This window comes from Canis lupus, chromosome 9, assembly GCF_048164855.1.
Source record: "Canis lupus baileyi chromosome 9, mCanLup2.hap1, whole genome shotgun sequence".
Classification (NCBI taxonomy): Eukaryota; Metazoa; Chordata; class Mammalia; order Carnivora; family Canidae; genus Canis; species Canis lupus.
The window spans coordinates 43,017,460-43,034,800 of NC_132846.1; the positions used below are offsets into that span (position 1 = coordinate 43,017,460).

Genomic DNA, 17,341 nt, shown 5'->3' on the forward strand with positions numbered 1-17,341 from the left:
GGCAGCTATACACCTGTGGCGTTGTATCCTGGCACCTCATTCTCTCCCTGTCTGCCAGGGCCCATGCTGTGCTTACAGGTTCAAGCACATTTTAAGCAGTTAGCGCCAGTAGAAAGGATCTCAAATTGTATATATATATATATGTGTGTGTGTGTGTATATATGTATATATATATATATCAAGTCAAAGGCCCTTGAATGGGATTTAAGACCTATCTTGTCTTGTGGTTTGTGATTAGCCCCCATGGGGGATGTTAAGTGTTTATGGGAATGCGCTGTTGCATTGATGAGTTTGAGTGCTGGTCATGTCTGCTCTTTTTATGGCAACGGGGCAAAGGCTTCTATAGTCTTTTACCAAAGTTGCCTTGAAATACTGCACTATATATTCTCTTTGTAAATGTCTGCGTGTCTGTAAGGCTTGGTTACACAGTAGGCCTCTGAGTACACTTGTTGGAAGAGAATAGTGGTCAGTGGAATGGAAATGGAGCTGGTAATACGGGGCCACAGTTTTTGATTGAGGCCTGCCTAGCCTCTGGGAGACTTCTCAGGTGTTAAGGCCAATGGGAGCAGCATTCCATGCTTTGCTGCTCATGCCCTGCCCAGGGCTCTTCCTGTCTGTGAGATGGTTGTAAGGCACCTCTAGGTCCCAGGCGCATGAGGCCTGCAAGTCAGCCTCCTGATGGAGGACAGTCACTCAACCCTGCCTTGCTGCTCTTCCTGAGTCCTGCCCCAGGGCCTTTCCTGACTTTCCTCTCTTGCCTCTTTAAGATCTGTGATGCCATCTCCAAGTGGGAACAAGCCCTGAAGGAGCTGCACTCTGGCAAGGCTGAGGGTGGCACGCGTGTTGTGAAGCTGATGTACAAGAACAGGTCCTGAGTGCCGCCCTAGGGTGGGGCCAAGCATGAGAGCTTGCCACCGGGGGCGGGGGGGGGGCACTCATCACTCCAACAGGCTGGCCTGTGCTGGACAGACAGTGGATCCACAGACAACACTGTGTTGTGGACAGTAGTTGGTGGCCCAGGCTGGCCCTGGGTAGCTCAGGCTCTTGGTTCCTGAACTGCACACACACACACACACCCCTACCCTGCCAAAAAAAATCAGAACAACCTGGTGTGCGATGGCTGCACGTTACATTAGGAAAGTGAAATTTTGTATGAGCACTAGATATTTAAGGCCAAAGAATAAATAGCTCCTGTAACAATTCCAGCAAATATAGAAGTAGATACCATGATTTTTTGTCCATTCAAATAAGAAAATCCCATCCTAGATCTGTCTCCAGGCAAATAACTTCCATTAGTCTCTTGGAATCTTTAATTCATCCAGCTCCCTAATAAGCTATGATTCCAGGGAGCAGATTCCCCTCACCAAATCCAGTAAGGTAGTAGTATATTCAGGTGTACCTTGTGCCGCTGTTGCTTGAGATATGATGGCACTCTATCTGCCCTGTGTTGTGCTTAGTTAAATTTTTCTGGAGGCAATAAAAAATAGGCTCACAGATGGTATAAAAAGAGTAGTTTCTTTCTTTGGAAATGAAGATGAACAGATGCCAGGATGACCTCATCCATTTAGGATCCCAGCTGAGTCTTGGCTTCTTCTGTCTTCCCTGTAGGCTGTACTTTCGGAGTCAAGTCAAAGGGGAGACGGAGCGGGAGCGGCTGCTGCTCGCCTCCCAGACTAGTGGGGAGATAGTGGCAGGGAGGTTTCCTGTCAACAAGGAGCTGGCTCTTGAGATGGCTGCCCTGATGGCTCAGGTAAGGTTCTGTTCAGGAGTTGGATCAGACTCACAGGGAGCACATAGCATGCAGCCTGAAACAGGAGACCACAGACCCTGTGGTGCCCGAGAGGAGGGTGGCCCTGCTGTGGAGGGAAGCTGGCTCCTTACCAGCAGAGCCCTTCTCTGCAGATACAGATTATGGGCAGAACTCTGGTGGTGGAAGCCAGAGTCCTGCCTTTGAGTGCCAGCGACCTTCCTGCTGCAAGATCGTGGCCAGGTCACTGCAGTGGTCTGTGCTTTAGTTTCCTTCTCTGTATACAGAAAACAAAAATGCCTCCCTGCCCGCCCCCACGGGGTTGTACTAAGTATGCTACCAAAAGAATGTGTATCACAGAATGGATGTACTAAAATTTGTACTTACAACTGTATAACATTTAGAATCTGAATGCACTCAGACTTCGACTCTTCTCCGTTACCTTTACGAGGCTGTCTTGCTGGAAGTATCTGGGATGCCCTTGTGGTTCCCATGAGAAAGCATCTGAATGTACATGCTGGGGGGGAGGGGAAATAATAGTTGGACTTTTTAGTAGTAAACATTTACCGAATACCCTATAAAGAAGCCTCTGCTAAAACATTTTGTTTTATCCCAGTTAGTTCTTATCCTCACTTAATTGATGAGGAAATTGAAGCCCAGAGAGTTTAAGTAACTTGCTCAGGGTTACAGAGCCAGCAGATGGCAGAGCTGGTATCTATCTGAGCCCAGTGTCTGATTCCAAAGGCCACCTCTGGAACACTGAAATACTCTAGGATCTATAGCATCTTCAGTACTGTATCTCATATTTTTGGATTGGAAGCCAGAATATCCAGTTTGCCCTTGTCTGCCACTGATTAACTGTCTTTGGATAAGGCACTAACCTCCACTGCAACAGGGAGGTTGATGTAAATAACCATCTAGGACTATAAGGTGATCTCTCTAGGGTCTATGAAATTTGAGATAAAGGGTCATTCAAAGAAGTGTTTTCGCATCCACCCTCACCCCATCAATGACGCAGTGAAGTGTAATGGTTTATTTCACCTCTCCAGCAGCCCCAGCCCCACCTCACCCACCTCCAGACTCTTGACTGCCCCCTTCATGTGCTTCCAACACAGGTAGAATATGGGGACTTAGAGAGGCCCAGCCCACCAGGCCCTGGGAGCCCACTCCCTGCCAAGGTTCAACATCACCTCCAGCACGTCTTAGACAGGTTCTACCCAAGGCGCTACAGACACGGGGCACCCTCTGAACAGTTGAGGTAGGCTGCAAGGTCTTGGAGGGAGTTGCAGTGGGGAGGCAGGGGCTGTCGGGCTGGGGAAGGCCTCAGAGCTGCAGTGAAAACATGTTGGCACTTCAGTGGCCCACTTGTCTCCATTCATTCAAACTAGGCACCTGGCAGATCTGCTGACCACAAAGTGGGCAGCACTGCAAGGCTGTTCCCCTCCCGAGTGCATCCGCATCTACCTGACAGTGGCCCGGAAATGGCCTTTCTTTGGTGCTAAGCTCTTTGCTGCTCGGGTAAGTGCTGGTGGTTTCCAGGGGGAAGGAGTGATTACCACCCCCCACACCCCCCTCAGGAACATGCCCTAGATTTCTCCTCAAGCTGCTGTCCACATCTGGTCCAATTGGAGCCAGTCCAGTCTGCAGGGCCCGCCTGCACGCTGGCAACCACCAGAGGGCGCCGTTTCTCCACCATTTCTGGTCCAGAGCACAGTTGTGATCACTGACTTCCAGCCAGGATTATTTCTGGGTAACATTCATGTTTCCTTTCAGACTTCTCAGTGCTACCCCTAAAGAAAAAATATACGGCCAACTAATTCACACACAAGGATTCAAACTTGACATTACCATCTCAAAAATGCTTTCATTTTTTAAAAGGTGCAAAAGAACAATATGTAACTATGTAATCTAAACGAATGCATCTCTGCTGACTTAGCATGGCCACAGGGGACTCTTAACTACTCAGGCAACAGTTAATTTCACCTGAGTGAAGCCCAGGTGGCCAGTAGTAATTTTAGCTGGAACTTTTCTTGGCCAGGTGTCTGATGTGCATAAACTTTATTCATAATCAATCATGTCCTCAAAGCTGGATCATGATCCTATTCACTGATGGTAGAGATTAGACCAGTGAACATTCATTTATTCAATAAAGAATTGCTGAGCTCCTACTAGGACTCAGGCACTGTATGAGATTGCAAGAGATGAGTGAATCAGATACTGTCCTGGCCTTCATGGAGCTTCCCATCTAGTGGGGGAGACATACATTAATCAAATAATTATATATATTCTCTATCTAAATATACATGTAAGTTATTTTACAAACTGTTACAATATGGAAGGAGAAGTATAGGGATGTTATAAGGGCATATGACAGAGGGATCCTGGGAACCTCTTAGTCTTGGGAGTTTGGGAGAAGCTTCTGAAAATGAGGACATGTCCATCCTTCTCCTCAGCCTTTTGGGTAGGAGAGCTAGGAAATCTGGATTGCTCTACTGTAGCTATGACAGTGAAAATCAGTCATTCCAGGAATTGTCCACCAGATAGTCCCTTTTCTCAGTAGTGGAGCATAAAGCCCATAAGATTGCATTCTTTCCTGTTTCTTTTGCAGCTCCTAGGAAATTGGCTGAAGCAAGATGCACTTCAGCCAGGAGAGGCTGTGGGTGGAATGCTGTCAGTTTGCCAGCACTAGGAGAAAACAGCCCATTCTCCATGCCCATGACAGAGCAGTCAGGGCTGGCCTTTGTTCTGCAGCACAGAGCCCCTACAGTGTACTGTGGCAGGATGGGCTATAGGTACCCCTCCACCCTTGAGATGGTAATTAGGTGGCCAGAGCTCCAAGGCCAGATGTCTCTGTGTGTTTACTTCGGCATGCTGTACAAATACCATCTTTCAAGTTTTCCACAATGAGAAAAGGTCACAAACCACTGCTTAGCAGATCCCTGAATGTGCCTTCTTCCTCAGAAAGCTCTTATGGTTGAGCATCCCTAGCTGTGGTTGTGTCTGATGGGATTTCCTGTTTCCCTAGCCTGCACAGCTGTCTTCCAAAGAGAGCACTCTGGTGTGGATTGCTGTGAATGAGGATGGTGTCAGCATCCTGGACCACAATACTATGGTACAAAACAACGAGGGCTGGCTCTGACCCCTCCTTCTGAATAGTGCCTTTTTCTCTTACTCTCTGGACTGAAAGTCCCGAGCTAAGTGACCACAGTTTCCCTACCCGCCCTCCCCAAGCCTTGCTGTCCTCTAGTCTAGACACAGTTTGTAGACATTCAAGATGTAGACCTCCAAATTAGGACCACTTCCAAGTTCTCCCTTTCTGGTTAAGCCTAATTGTGCCTGGAAGAAACGGGGTGCAGCTCAGGAGGCAGGTGGGAAGTTTCCCCAGAACTAACTGGCTTCTTCTCACAGCAAGTGCACGTCACATACCCCTACTCTTCAGTAATGACCTTCGGTGGCTGCCGGGATGACTTCATGCTTGTAATTAGATCCATTCCAGACCAGGGCTCTGGGAAAGGTCACATTGAGAAGTTGCTCTTCCAGATGGCTGCTCCCAAGGTGGGTCTGAAAGCTGCTAAAACATGTTACTTGGATTTATCTAGTATGAGGAGGTGGGCTTGAAGTTAAGAACGGAAGCTGGGGGGAAAAAAACGGAAGCTGGGTTATGACCATCCTCTAGAAGGGCCTTCCCCAGGTGAAACTTTGGCCTTGTCTACAATCAATCCTCCAAAGGGTTCAGGTAGGGTTGCAGCTCAGGAGTCACTGCTGAGCTGGTGGATGAGGGGCTGGCCAGGAGGGCATGCACTCTGGTCCACATAGTGCTTTCAGCCCTTGCAGCCCAGCATCACATAGGCTGGAGGCAGGTGTCTACTTGCTCTTCTTGCAGCAGACCCAGAGCCAGGGCAGCCAGCTTTCTCCTCAGTGTGCTCTCACCTTCTCCTGGCTTCTGCCAGTCCCAAAGTAAGACGTCTGCACATGCTCCCCCTTTTCTATGGTCTTAAAGTCCATCCAGAGACCTCTTCTACTTTAAAAGCTTTGTATCATGCTCAGTGCGGGAAATACGGACTAGCAAAAATAACAGTTACAAAGTAGACTCCAAAGCTTAAATTCTGATTTATAGTTCCTGACTCCATTCTGAGAGTAAGTAGAAACCCTTTTGTTTTAATCCTAAAATTGGAGTTTCCCCAACCTCTTCCTTTTAATACTGCTCCTGCTAAAGGAGAGGCTATACAGACACTTCTTCCAGGGACATCCACTTCCCTGACTTGGAGACCAGCAGAGCCGAGTATCACCCCTCCTGTTCTCAGGAGGGTACTGTGTGACAGTGGTGCTGCAGACCAACAGGCATCCATTTCACTGGGCCTTTGAGCCTCATAGAATGGTTCCCTTTGGACATTTTCTCCCAGATACTTTAAGAAACTGAAGCCCAGGAAGGTTATGTACCCCGTATAGCAGCTAGTATGTGAGAAAGCCAGGATTCAAGCCAAGGCCAGTTCAGTTCCTTTGTTTCTGTTGTCTTAAGATTGCAGAGGCTACCTTCATCATGGCCAGCTACATGAACCATTGCTCAACAACTGTGAACACCCCCCCTAACCCACCTGCCGCCCACCAGCTATGGGAACTGGACGGACAGCAGTTCTTTGCTTCTGTCCCATGTGCTGCCAGAGGGCCAACGCTGCTGTGAAAACTTCTACCCCTTTCCCTGCCAACCACCTGGTACCTCTGGGGTTAGCGATCTGTATCCTGGGGTATGATACTACTGTGATGGGCCTGACAGCCCTCCCCCAACCCAGCCCTGTTTGTTCTATGAAATGTGTATTTCAGTGTCCACGAAGCCTTTACTCTCTAGGTGCCTTATGTTTCAGGGCCCAACTTTCAAAAATCCAGACCTGGTATAGAAACCACTTTTTTTCACAAGAATGCTGAGTTCTGGATGCTGCCCGATTCTAGACACAGACTGGGAATGTCCACTGTTACTGGTTACTGAGGGCATCAGTGCTGTAAGTCAAGGCTTTCTGCACTGATACTCTTGGGAAGGCTGGTATCTTTTATACTGTATATGGTCCTTACGTGGGGATTTATACTTGAAGTTTTCCCAACATCCCTGAACAAGATAGGACTAAAATTTCCAATTCATCTGAACTGTGACAAAAGCCTAGAACTCACTAAAACTGGACTTCCATTCCCAGGTGGGAAAGGTATCGGTAGGGCTGGAGAAAAAGGAAGAGACTCATGTTTTCCTTCCCCACTGCAAATGAGTAGGCATTTGCAGTCCCCCTCTGGAGCAGCAGCTCCTATCTTTGCAGGACAAGGAAAAGGCACTATTCCTGCTGAGACTGAAGCTGTTCTCCCTCACACTGGACTGTCAGCCCAACTGGGTACAAGCAAGGGCAGGGGGTAAGTCCAACCTGACTTCTCCCTGTCTCATTTTAGTGACTGGACAGGGCTCAGTGAAGGCTGTGCTTCCTACTGTAGGATGGGGTGGTCGTCACTTGTTTCCTTGCTCTTTGAAAGACCAAGCAAATGCACTGTTTTTTTGCTGCTTTGTGAGGCCACCAAAGATGAGTCAGAAACAGAATCCAGGGCCTGGATTTGTTCCTCAAGACTTCTGGCAAACTTCTGCTGGGAATTAGTCAGAGGGGAGAAGGCACATAGGAGATCTCTGTCCCACTCTAAGAATATCCAGGTGATACAACTATAACCCCCCATCCCCAACTGAGACCTTGTATTGAATGCAGAGGGGATGAACTTTGTCTCTACCCTCCTCTAACAGAAAACAAAAAGACGAAAGAGTTCATTCATACTCTGATTTTCTGGCATTGGAGAAACCGAGTTTTATTTCAAAGTTCTAAGGCAGTCTTAGCATTCAATAAAGTGCTGAAAACTGTATGGGTTTAGCAGTAGCATCCAAGAACCAAGCCTCTGACTTCAACAATGTGTGTATGTATGTGTGTTGCACACTGCAAAAACTTCAAGGCTGGAACTAGTTTATCTGAACACCTCAGCTGCTATAGGCTTCCCCTCCCTCACTCTTTAAACTGACAAGCATGATTTAAAAAAAAAAAAAAAAGCAGCACATGAGAATGCCTCTTTTAAATGACCTTGGCTTTGCGAGGCTGGAAATTTTACAGCCATCTCCCATTTCTATTGCTGCCCAGGCCCTTGGGATCTAGCAGAGACATTTCTACCTCAAACAAGTCAAACATCACATGTACCATTAGGCTCCAAATAACTACTCCTGGGATGATGGAAAAGGCAGCAATTACAACTCTAGTTTTCTAATGTCCTGAGTGTCTCTATGGCCATGAGAATAATATCGACTTGGGAGTTAAAAAAAATTAGGATCCCACGGCCAAAACAAGCAAGAACGGAGCTGTGTTCACAATGAACTTGAGCTCAGGCTACTTCCCCCACCCTGCCTCGCTCCCTCCTGGCCCCTCAGGGGTCCTCCCACAGTTTATTAGTTTTACACAGAAGAAAACTGCCTTATAATCAAAAGCTTCTACTGTTTGTGTGTTTATTCTCCTCTAACATGTCTGGAAACCAAAGCTGAATATCTGTCTGGCCTTTGGTGTCACCCCTCTTGGCAAAATAAGGTTTTGAAATCACAGACAATGCTGAGTAACAGTAGAGTATTAATGTGCCTGACACCCATGACTGAAATGCCATGTTCATGTTGTCAATAAAAAGCAGCTGTGTGTGAACCAGGCAATTACTGTGTGTTTTGGAAAGAGATCGGTTTATTACGAGAGTTGTCATAAATTCACCCTCTACAGAACACAGGAGCTAGGTGGACAGAGGCTAGTCTTTTGTAGGACATGTCTTCCTACTCACTGGTACGTGAAGGGGTTGACTTTTATACAGGGGTCCGTGCAGTTGGAAATCATGTTTTGTAAGAGATCTGATGTCAGTTTCCCATTGTCTTGCTCCACAAATCTCTACAAAAAAGTAAACCTGAACATGCTGAGGAATTTCACAAAGTGCTCTTCGTCAACATTACTTTTGACATATCGTTTCTTAAGATCTTCCCTCAATTGATAAAGTAGGCGAAACCTTACAAAGAGATCGCTAAAATATACATAAATACTTTGCTCAACATCACACAATGAGTTAGGTTTCCAGGCACCTGCTGTATGGCTCTGAGATCCACTGCATCCATACTGGTTCCTAGGACTGTGTCTGCCTGATGGTTTAGAATACAGAAAATAAACCAGCCACTATGGCTTAGGAGTCATCTCCCATGGAAGATAATACTGGCCTCTGAAATGCTGGGACTCAAGGACTTGCTGGTGTGGCTTTCTGGTGCGCCAGGATCTCCTGGCAGCTCCTGTACACTTCAATCAAGCAGTCCAGGCGGGGCTTGGCACTCTGAATTCCAAAGGCAAGAAATGCAGTCAGGATAAGAGAGCAGAAGAGAACATAAGAGAGCACTTAATGGTGCTGCCTCTATGGGTAACCTCAATCTCACCACATCAGGGGGTCTAAATGGCTCAGGTGTGAGCTCGAAGAGGCAGAAGTTCAGGCCAAACAGCACCTTACTGGCTAAGAAAGCAAGAGGAATAACAAGGACACACTCCCTCGTAAATGTCACAAGCTGTGAAACCGCCCTCAAGGACGAGAAGTGCAATTTAATATGTAAATATTGAAAGGTATTTTGTACAATGAAATGTGATACAACCAAAATTAAAAGAAAAGTCACCGAATGGGGAAAAAATATGTGGAAAACATATTTAATAAAAGTTTGTTACCCAAAATATGTAAGTTGTTATAAATGCATAATTAATATCTAGATTCTACTTGACTAATAAAGGAGATGGATAGTTTAGAACAAGAGGAAACAGGGATAGATAATTCAAAGAAACATGAAAAATCTTTGTCATTTAAAGAGCAATTCAATAACTTTAGATTCCTTTACCTACATACTAAAGGAAACAAAGAACTAAACCCACAGCTAGCCAAGACTGTAGAAAAAACAAGTACAAATTCCCAAAAGTACAGTAAAGTTGTCTAATCTCTGGAGCCAAATCTCAAACTGTAAAAATCTATTACACTGTTCATAAGCTTTACTAAAATAACTTTGAACTATAATGCAAAGGAATTTTAGCTTAGCGGCCTTAAATCCTTTGTGAAAAAAGGAAGGGCAGTAAGGCAGAGTTAACTATGTACATAAATATATACTTATAGTTGTGTTTGTGTATTTTTTGTAAGAGCGAGACAAAAACTAACCTGGAGATGATTTCAAAAGCTAGCAGTAGAGTGGCTAAATAAACTCAACATGATAATAGAACTATTTAAAATAGTATAATGGCCTCTGAAGATGCATGAAAATATGTATATTAGATTTAAAAAGCAAGACATAAATTAGGTATAACTGCATGTGTAGATCAGTGACATTTATGTAAAACCCTGTATTGGCAGACTAACAAAGCAGATGAATGGTAACTTCTAGGCAGAAACTGCTATTTATTTTTTCTTTAAAATCTGTATAAATTTATAATATTTCTGAAAGCCTGTATTTGCTTTAGAAAGAAACTTGAAATAACTAAAATCCAAAACTCTCAATAAAAATAGCTGTCAGGTGTCCTCAAATACGCTTAACAACAGGAGTTTACATTCCTATTGAATATAAGTAGCAGTAGATATGCAGAGAATGGAGAAAGGTACCGGGTTTTCTGGAGAAGAAGCTCTAGACAAGTGTTCTATGCTCACCTGGAAGACGGGTACTACTTGGGATATCCCATGTGGTTCCACTGGATCCTTCAATAAAATGCAGAGGTAGTAAATCACCTTCTGCTGTAAGAAAATAAACCAAATAGCAGAGATCTAAGTGAGACTTGTTTTGTTTTCTTTTTCTTCAAGGGAAGGCTAAAGACCTTTTAATAAATGGTTATCTCGGGCAGCCCCAGTGGCACAGCAGTTTGGCACCACCTGCAGCCCGGGGTGTGATCCTGGAGACCTGGGATCGAGTCCCACGTCGGGTTCCCTGCGTGGAGCCTGCTTCTCCCTCTGCCTGTGTCTCTGCCTCTGCCTCTCTCTCTGTGTGTGTCTCTATGAATAAGTAAATAAAATCTTAAAAAAAAAAAAAAAAAGTAAATGGTTATCTCTAACTATCAAGTAGTAGAACACCTGATTGCTTTTGAAGTGAGAATTCTTTAAATGCAAAAAACGACAAAATGTCAGCAGCAACAACCACCACCACGAGATGATTTTGAAGCTGAGCTAAAAAATAAAGTTGAAATGCTGACTTAGTATCTGTGAAATCCTGCTATATCTCTATAAAAATACAGGAATCTATTTTTCCAATACAAGTTTCATTTTCATGGTCTATAGACATGCTAGCCAAAAAGGAAACATTACAATACTGGAACAGAGTCTTCAAGTTTAATTCTGTGAACAGACATCAAGTTATTAAGACTCAGTTTAGATCCAGGCAAAGGCCACTGGGCTTCGTCTTCTCGAGAAACCTGTAATACTTACTACTTAACTACTTACCATGTAAATAGCCTCATTGATAACCACATCCTTCACCTTGCTCATCTCTATGAAGGTAGTGCTTTCTTTGCCTGAGGCATAGGATGAAGTCATCTGGATGCCAAGGGAATCAATGATTAATAATGTCTCCTGATCAATCTTGACAAAATGGAGATAACCAAGCAGGCCTAAGAGGGTGATGAAGATGGCAGCAGAGAGGATCATGCTGTTCTGAAGAGAGAGCCAGACATAGGCAGTAAGATTACCAGGTGGTCCTCCGCACAGATGTCCGCTGTTTAACCAGTCTACTCTAGGCAATGCAGAAAAAAGCTTGTGTTCTACTATGAGTTGACAAGATGGGAAGAACATGCATGGAAGAGGAAATCACTTTTATTTCAACTCTGTAGTGCTATGAAAGCATAATGAAAGCATCCAGACAACAAATGGACAGGAGAACTTTAATCACCAAAACAGTATCTATCATCACACCACTCTCAGAGGTCTTTCATAACGACTCAGACCTTTTCCTCTCCTGCTCCACCAGCAGAATATACAGTGCAAAATCAGACAGTACAATAATAAAATGCTTAGCACAATGTAGCAGACGGTACTCAACAGCCACTCTTGCTAATAAAACTCGGAATGAATCATGATTGGTTCCCACTCCTGCCAATGACTGGTTTAGAAATGATTACATGATACAACTCTGGTCAATGAGTGTGAGGGTCTCCTGGAGGGGCTTCTGGAAAATGAAGTGCATCTTAAAAAGAGATCTAGGGGGATCCCTGGGTGGTGCAGCGGTTTAGTGCCTGCCTTTGGCCCAGGGCATGATCCTGGAGACCCAAGATCGAATCCCACATCGGGCTCCCGGTGCATGGAGCCTGCTTCTCCCTCTGCCTGAAAAAAAAAAAAAAAAAAGAAAAAAAAATTTAAAAAGAGATCTAGGAAGAAAGAGATCCTAGATCCTCTTGAGGTTTTGATGCCTGGAACTACTACTGATGTTTTCTTTTAGTCATTTTCCATCCACTGATCCCCACTGTGCTCCTTGGCTATGAATTCCAACTTGTCCGTGCTATATTCAGAATTGAGCCCAATTCTGCAGTGAGGTCTCTTTTTTCCTACTGCAGTAGTTGCTGAATAAAATCTGTTTTTACTGGGACATCTGGGTGGCTTAGTGATTGAGCATCTGCCTTCGACTCAGGGCATGATCCTGGGGTCCTGGGATCAAGTCCCACATCAGGCTCACCACAAGGAGCCTACTTCTCCCTCCGCCTATGTCTCTGCCTCTATGTGTCTCTCATGAATAAATAAATAAGTAAAATCTTTTTTTTTAATCTGTTTTTACTGTTTTAAACTACCAACTGCCTCTGGTTTTCTTTGAAAATACTTTTCTACTTCATTCTATGTAACATACAGTAAGTGTTGGATCAGGACTCTATTTGGGCCTGTGATCTGTTTTTGTCTGGTCGACCCTGAGCTAAGAATGGTTTTTACACTTAAAAAAAAAAAAAAAAAAAAAAGATTTTATTTATTTGAGAGAAAGAAAGAGAGCAAGAGAGAGAGAACACAAGCAGGGGAAGGGGTGCAGAGGGAGGAGAAGCAGACTCCCAAATGAGCAGGGAGCCTGACACAAGGCTTGATCCTGGGACTCCAGGATCATGACCTGAGCCAAAAGCAAATGCCCAACTGACTGAGCCACCCAGGCATCCGTTTTTACACTTTTAAAAGAGTTGTAAAAGAAAGAAAAAGAAACAGGACTGTGAGAGACCTGTAAAGCCCAAAATATTTACTATTTGGCCTTTTAAAGTTTGCTGACCTCTGTACTTGGTAATTACTTACTGATTAATGAATGGAGAATGGAAAAATCTATGTGCTAGGTCTCTGATGATCCAAAAATGTCTACTTTAAGTTAATTAAATGCCTAGTATCTAGTACAGTGTCTGGTTCATAGTCTGAACTGAATAAACATGGAAGAATAGAAAATTCGGCCCCAGCCCTTACAGGTGTATTAGAGGCAAAATTAATACAAAAATTAAAATTTTTGGAGACTACTATGGAACTATTAGTGCCTAAGTATTAAAACAGAATGAGAGAAAGCAAGAAAGAGACCTCAAAGCACACAGGATACCCCATGAAGACTTCCAAGGAAGAAGAATTTCACTGGTATATAAGAGCTGGTGGTTATTGATAGATATGCTTAGTTGAGAAAAGGAAGGGGGTAAAGCATTCCAGATTGCAATAAATCAGGTAATAACCTACACTTTTAATAGAATTGTGAATTCAAAACCAGCAGGAAAGAAGGGATGAAGTACAAAAAATGTAAGGGGATTTAATCCCTATCAGCTTTTTAATAAGGTAATCCTTGCCCAAAACTTCATTACTACCTACATTCTTTATACTTCATTTTTCTTTTTTTTTTTAATTTTTATTTATTTATGATAGTCACACAGAGAGAGAGAGAGAAGGGCAGAGACATAGGCAGAGGGAGAAGCAGGCTCCATGCACCGGGAGCCCGACATGGGATTCGATCCAGGGTCTCCAGGATCGTGCCCTGGGCCAAAGGCAGGCGCTAAACCGCTGCGCCACCCAGGGATCCCTATACTTCATTTTTCTGTCTGAAATTCTAACAATTCAATATTTATTTGGGCTGAAATTAAGCCACATGTTTCTGTGAATTCCTTCATTTCTTCTCCCTCCTGAGAGTCATTACTCTGACAAATAGTTTTGAACCCAAAGATAAACTCTGATACACAGACCCCTTAAGAAATATAGTGGAGGTTTTTTTTTCTTAAGATTTTATTTATTTATTCATGAGAGACACACACAGAGAGAGAAGCAAAGACACACAGGCCGAGGGAGAAGCAGGCTCCATGCAGGGAGCCAGCCGGATGTGGGACTCCATCCGGGTCTCCAGGATTACGCCCTGGACTGAAGGCGGCGCTAAACCGCTGAGCCAGGATCCCCTGCAGTGGAGTTTGAAGGAAGATAAGGTTACTGAGTTGTGGGCCCTTCATGGAGGCAGGTGGGACATACCAGGATAAGAGGGTACAAAAAGGAGCTGGCATAAAAACAAACTTCTATTTAAAAATTTTACCTAAGTAAGCCCTCCCCAAGGAGGAGACAGTATAGTGGAAAAGAAAGGGTTTCAGAGTCAGTCCTGAGTTTGAAGCCCAAGTATGCCATTTACTAGCTTTGTGACCTTGGGTAAATTATTACTCTAAGCCTTGGCTTTCTTCTAAGGTTAAAATGAGACATTCAGGAAAGCAGCTGGCAGTTAGTGGACATATAATAATCTGTTCGCTCCTCCTCCTCACATGACAACACGGCCAGAACTCAGGCTAGTATTAAAATTCAACTACATTATAAATTAAATCTTTTTCGAGGGGGGAGAAGGACTGTCCTGGCAGTTTAACCATATTAACTGGCTTTTGAACAAACTTCTAGATACAGTTTGGCATAACTTAGGGCAGTCTTAATTCTGCACATATCTATGCCAAATTACCATACATTGATGGTAAAAGAGCCAATGAATGCATTAATGGAAACAAGACCCAAAATATAGAAAAAGCCCTCGACCTGGTCAGATCACTCCTAGAATAATATATTCAGTTCAGGACACTACATCTGAAACTAAATTCATCTTGGGGCAGCCCGGGTGGCTCGGCGGTTTAGCCCTGCCTTCAGCCCAGGGCGTGATCCTGGAGACCCGGGATCGATTCCCACGTCCATCTCCCTGCATGGAGCCTCCTTCTCCCTCTGCCTGTGTCTCTGCCTCTCTCTCTCTCTCTCTCTGTGTCTCTCATGAATAAATAAAGTCTTAAAAAAAATTCATCTTGAAAAGCATTTAGGGTGACTCGTTTTATTTGAGGGCTGCCACAAAGCCACTACATGTGACCCTCAATACTGTGAAGCTGGCATGGCAGGCAGCAATTCCCTTTTAAACATGTTAAAGCTGAGGCTCAGAAAATAGGAATGAGTCCGAATGGTGAGCCCAGAAACAACGCATCACCAAAACTTCCTAATTCATTAGAAATCACTTGAGGTTGGGGAAGGGGTGGGGGTGGGGGGGTAGACTGCCTTGAAAAACAGGTTAGAACTCATGAAGCTCATGTTGTGGAGGCAAAGACGGTTTCTCCTTAAGACTCTATAAAGGTTCTGTTGGCAGCGACTCCTCTGAAGATTCGGAGCGACGGATGAGGTCGATCCACTTAACAGTTCTCCGAACCCCTGGAACTGAATTCCTGTGAGCACGTGCTACGTAGGTCACCTGGAAGTTAGAGTCTGAGGCTATCGCGCAAGGTCTAAGTGGACGCCCACAGGAGGCACAGAGCACAGGTGTCAAAACGTCACTAAACGTCAAGAAAACAGCTGTCCCGGCAGCAGAGCCAGCCAGTTCCCGCCCTCCGACCCTACACCGACGGGAAGGCCCGACGAGAGACCCGGCCTCGACCCGGGAACGCCGCCCCCGACTCCGACTGCGGGGAGGGGCCGAGCGGCCTTTACCTCGCAGAGGGTGAAGAGTCCGTAGGCCGCGAGCCACACGGCGCAGGTGACCGCGGTGAGCGAGCGCAGCGAGAGCCGGGGGCAGCTGAGGCAGAACTCCCGGCAGGACGGGGAGTAGTAGCGGCGCTGCAGGGCCAGGCGGCCGCCGCAGATATCCGAGAAGCTCCGCTCGTCCTCCATGGTCGGCGGGCCCCTCCCGCCGGCGCCCTCTCGCGCCCCGTCGCGCCCTCTCGCCCGCCGGCGCCCTCTCAGCAGCTCCAACCCACTTCCGGAGAGCGGCGCAGGCCCCGCCCCGCCCCGCCCCGCCCCGCCCCCGCCTCACGCTCCGCGCAGCCGCAGTCGGCGCCCAGAGCTGCGGCGAGGCTCCGCCGGCTCGGGTTTCGCGCTTCCCGGCCCCGCAGGGCTTCTGCGGGCGGCGTGGCTACTCCGGAGACTCGCGGGAGGCCGACGCAGCTGGCCTGTTCACGCGCTCTCGCTTGGCAGACGATTTCTAGGTCCAGGCCAGGAGACAGTCCGCAGATACACACTCGTTACAGTCACTTACTCATTCATTTCATTCCCGCGCCAGGTAGTTGCTGAAGATCCAGGGCTGGCCCGCCCGTGCTGGAGATTCGTGCCTTCAAGGAGCGTCCGCTCCAGTAAGAGCAACTGCAATATGGAAGGGTGTCAAAACGATTTCAGGGAGTGCTGCTGGCAATAACATGACCGCAGGAGTGGCTTGGGGACACTTGCCACAGGGCAATCAGGAAAATCTCTGAGGACCCTGGAGCTGCGCGCGTGGGGAGCCAGACTGGTCCGGGAGAGCTCTGGAGGAGGAATATGACAGTTTGGAGGACCAGGAAAGGCAAAGTCCCCGAGGCTGGAACAAGGTTGATGTATTGGAGGAATCAAGAGACTGACACAAGGAGGAGGCATTTGGAAGTTGGGAAGGTAGGGGCGCCTGGGTGGCTCAGTGGTTGAGCATCTGCTTTGGGCTCAGGCCATGATCCCGAGGTCCTGGGATCGAGTCCCACATCAGGCTCTCCCCGCAGGGAGCCTGCTTCTGCCTATGCCTATGCCTCTGCCTCTGTCTCTCATGAATAAATAAATAAAATTAAAATCAATGAAGTTGGGGAGAGAGGTGCAGACCTCAGATCCAAGAGGGTCTTATAGGGCCTGGTAAGAAGTTTGGCTTTCACTGGCTTGGGAGTTGTCTCTTCCCAACCACTGCGTGGAACATTGAGTAGACAAAGGAGTCCTGGCTGGGAAGTTAGCAAGAGAGGAAGATGCAGAAGGTGTGGATAATAAAAATCACTAAACCCATGAGTAATAGCGCCTGTGGGTTTTGTTTTGTTTTGTTTGTTTTTGTCTTTTTTTTTTTTTTTTTTTTTTTTTTTTTTTTACTTTTGGCTCAAGAGTGGCTTGTGGCCTGTTGGAGTTATGGTGCTTCAGCCCTGAGGCAGCATCATGAATTAAAGAATTGATCCCTTTGTCTATAAAGACAAATGGCATTAACAGTCTCACCAGCTTTGAGTCTCTCTGATGAAAGTTAGGTTCCGTCTTTCCATCTTCATCCAAGATTTTGTTTCCTTTTTTCCCCTAAACTGTTGTGCCCAAGATTGCGAATCCGAGAAACCACCAAGG

At 45.9% G+C, this 17,341-nt stretch overlaps 2 protein-coding genes across 7 annotated transcripts in view; one reads left to right on the forward strand and one right to left on the reverse strand.

Annotated features, from left to right (window-relative positions):
- The window catches only part of PLEKHH1 (pleckstrin homology, MyTH4 and FERM domain containing H1), a 51,471-nt gene extending 40,729 nt beyond the window's left edge, over nt 1-10,742 (forward strand). For 3 of the 4 annotated variants that reach the window (XM_072839021.1, XM_072839024.1, XM_072839023.1), the window contains 7 exons: nt 768-868; nt 1,609-1,750; nt 2,863-3,005; nt 3,136-3,265; nt 4,773-4,859; nt 5,156-5,302; nt 6,267-7,631. In XM_072839021.1, coding sequence (XP_072695122.1) covers nt 768-868; nt 1,609-1,750; nt 2,863-3,005; nt 3,136-3,265; nt 4,773-4,859; nt 5,156-5,302; nt 6,267-6,428 — 912 coding nt within the window. In that variant the 3' untranslated portion in view covers nt 6,429-7,631. Of the gene's footprint in view, nt 1-767; nt 869-1,608; nt 1,751-2,862; nt 3,006-3,135; nt 3,266-4,772; nt 4,860-5,155; nt 5,303-6,266; nt 7,632-10,603 lie in introns of those variants that run through there. The other variant, XM_072839022.1, reaches the window with a different exon arrangement.
- PIGH (phosphatidylinositol glycan anchor biosynthesis class H) lies at nt 8,463-16,000 on the reverse strand. Of its 3 annotated transcripts, none has more exons than XM_072839027.1 (4): nt 15,719-16,000; nt 11,237-11,446; nt 10,454-10,501; nt 8,463-9,112 (listed from the first exon to the last, which is right to left on the reverse strand). In XM_072839027.1, exons 1-4 carry the CDS (start codon nt 15,896-15,898, stop codon nt 9,020-9,022), a joined length of 531 nt encoding a protein of 176 aa, XP_072695128.1. In that variant the 5' UTR covers nt 15,899-16,000; the 3' UTR covers nt 8,463-9,019. The 3 variants fall into 3 exon arrangements, with proteins under 3 accessions (XP_072695128.1, XP_072695127.1, XP_072695126.1); XM_072839026.1 differs by having other exon boundaries at nt 10,454-10,534; nt 15,719-15,999; XM_072839025.1 differs by having other exon boundaries at nt 10,454-10,537; nt 15,719-15,997.
- Nucleotides 16,001-17,341: the final 1,341 nt, after the last annotated feature.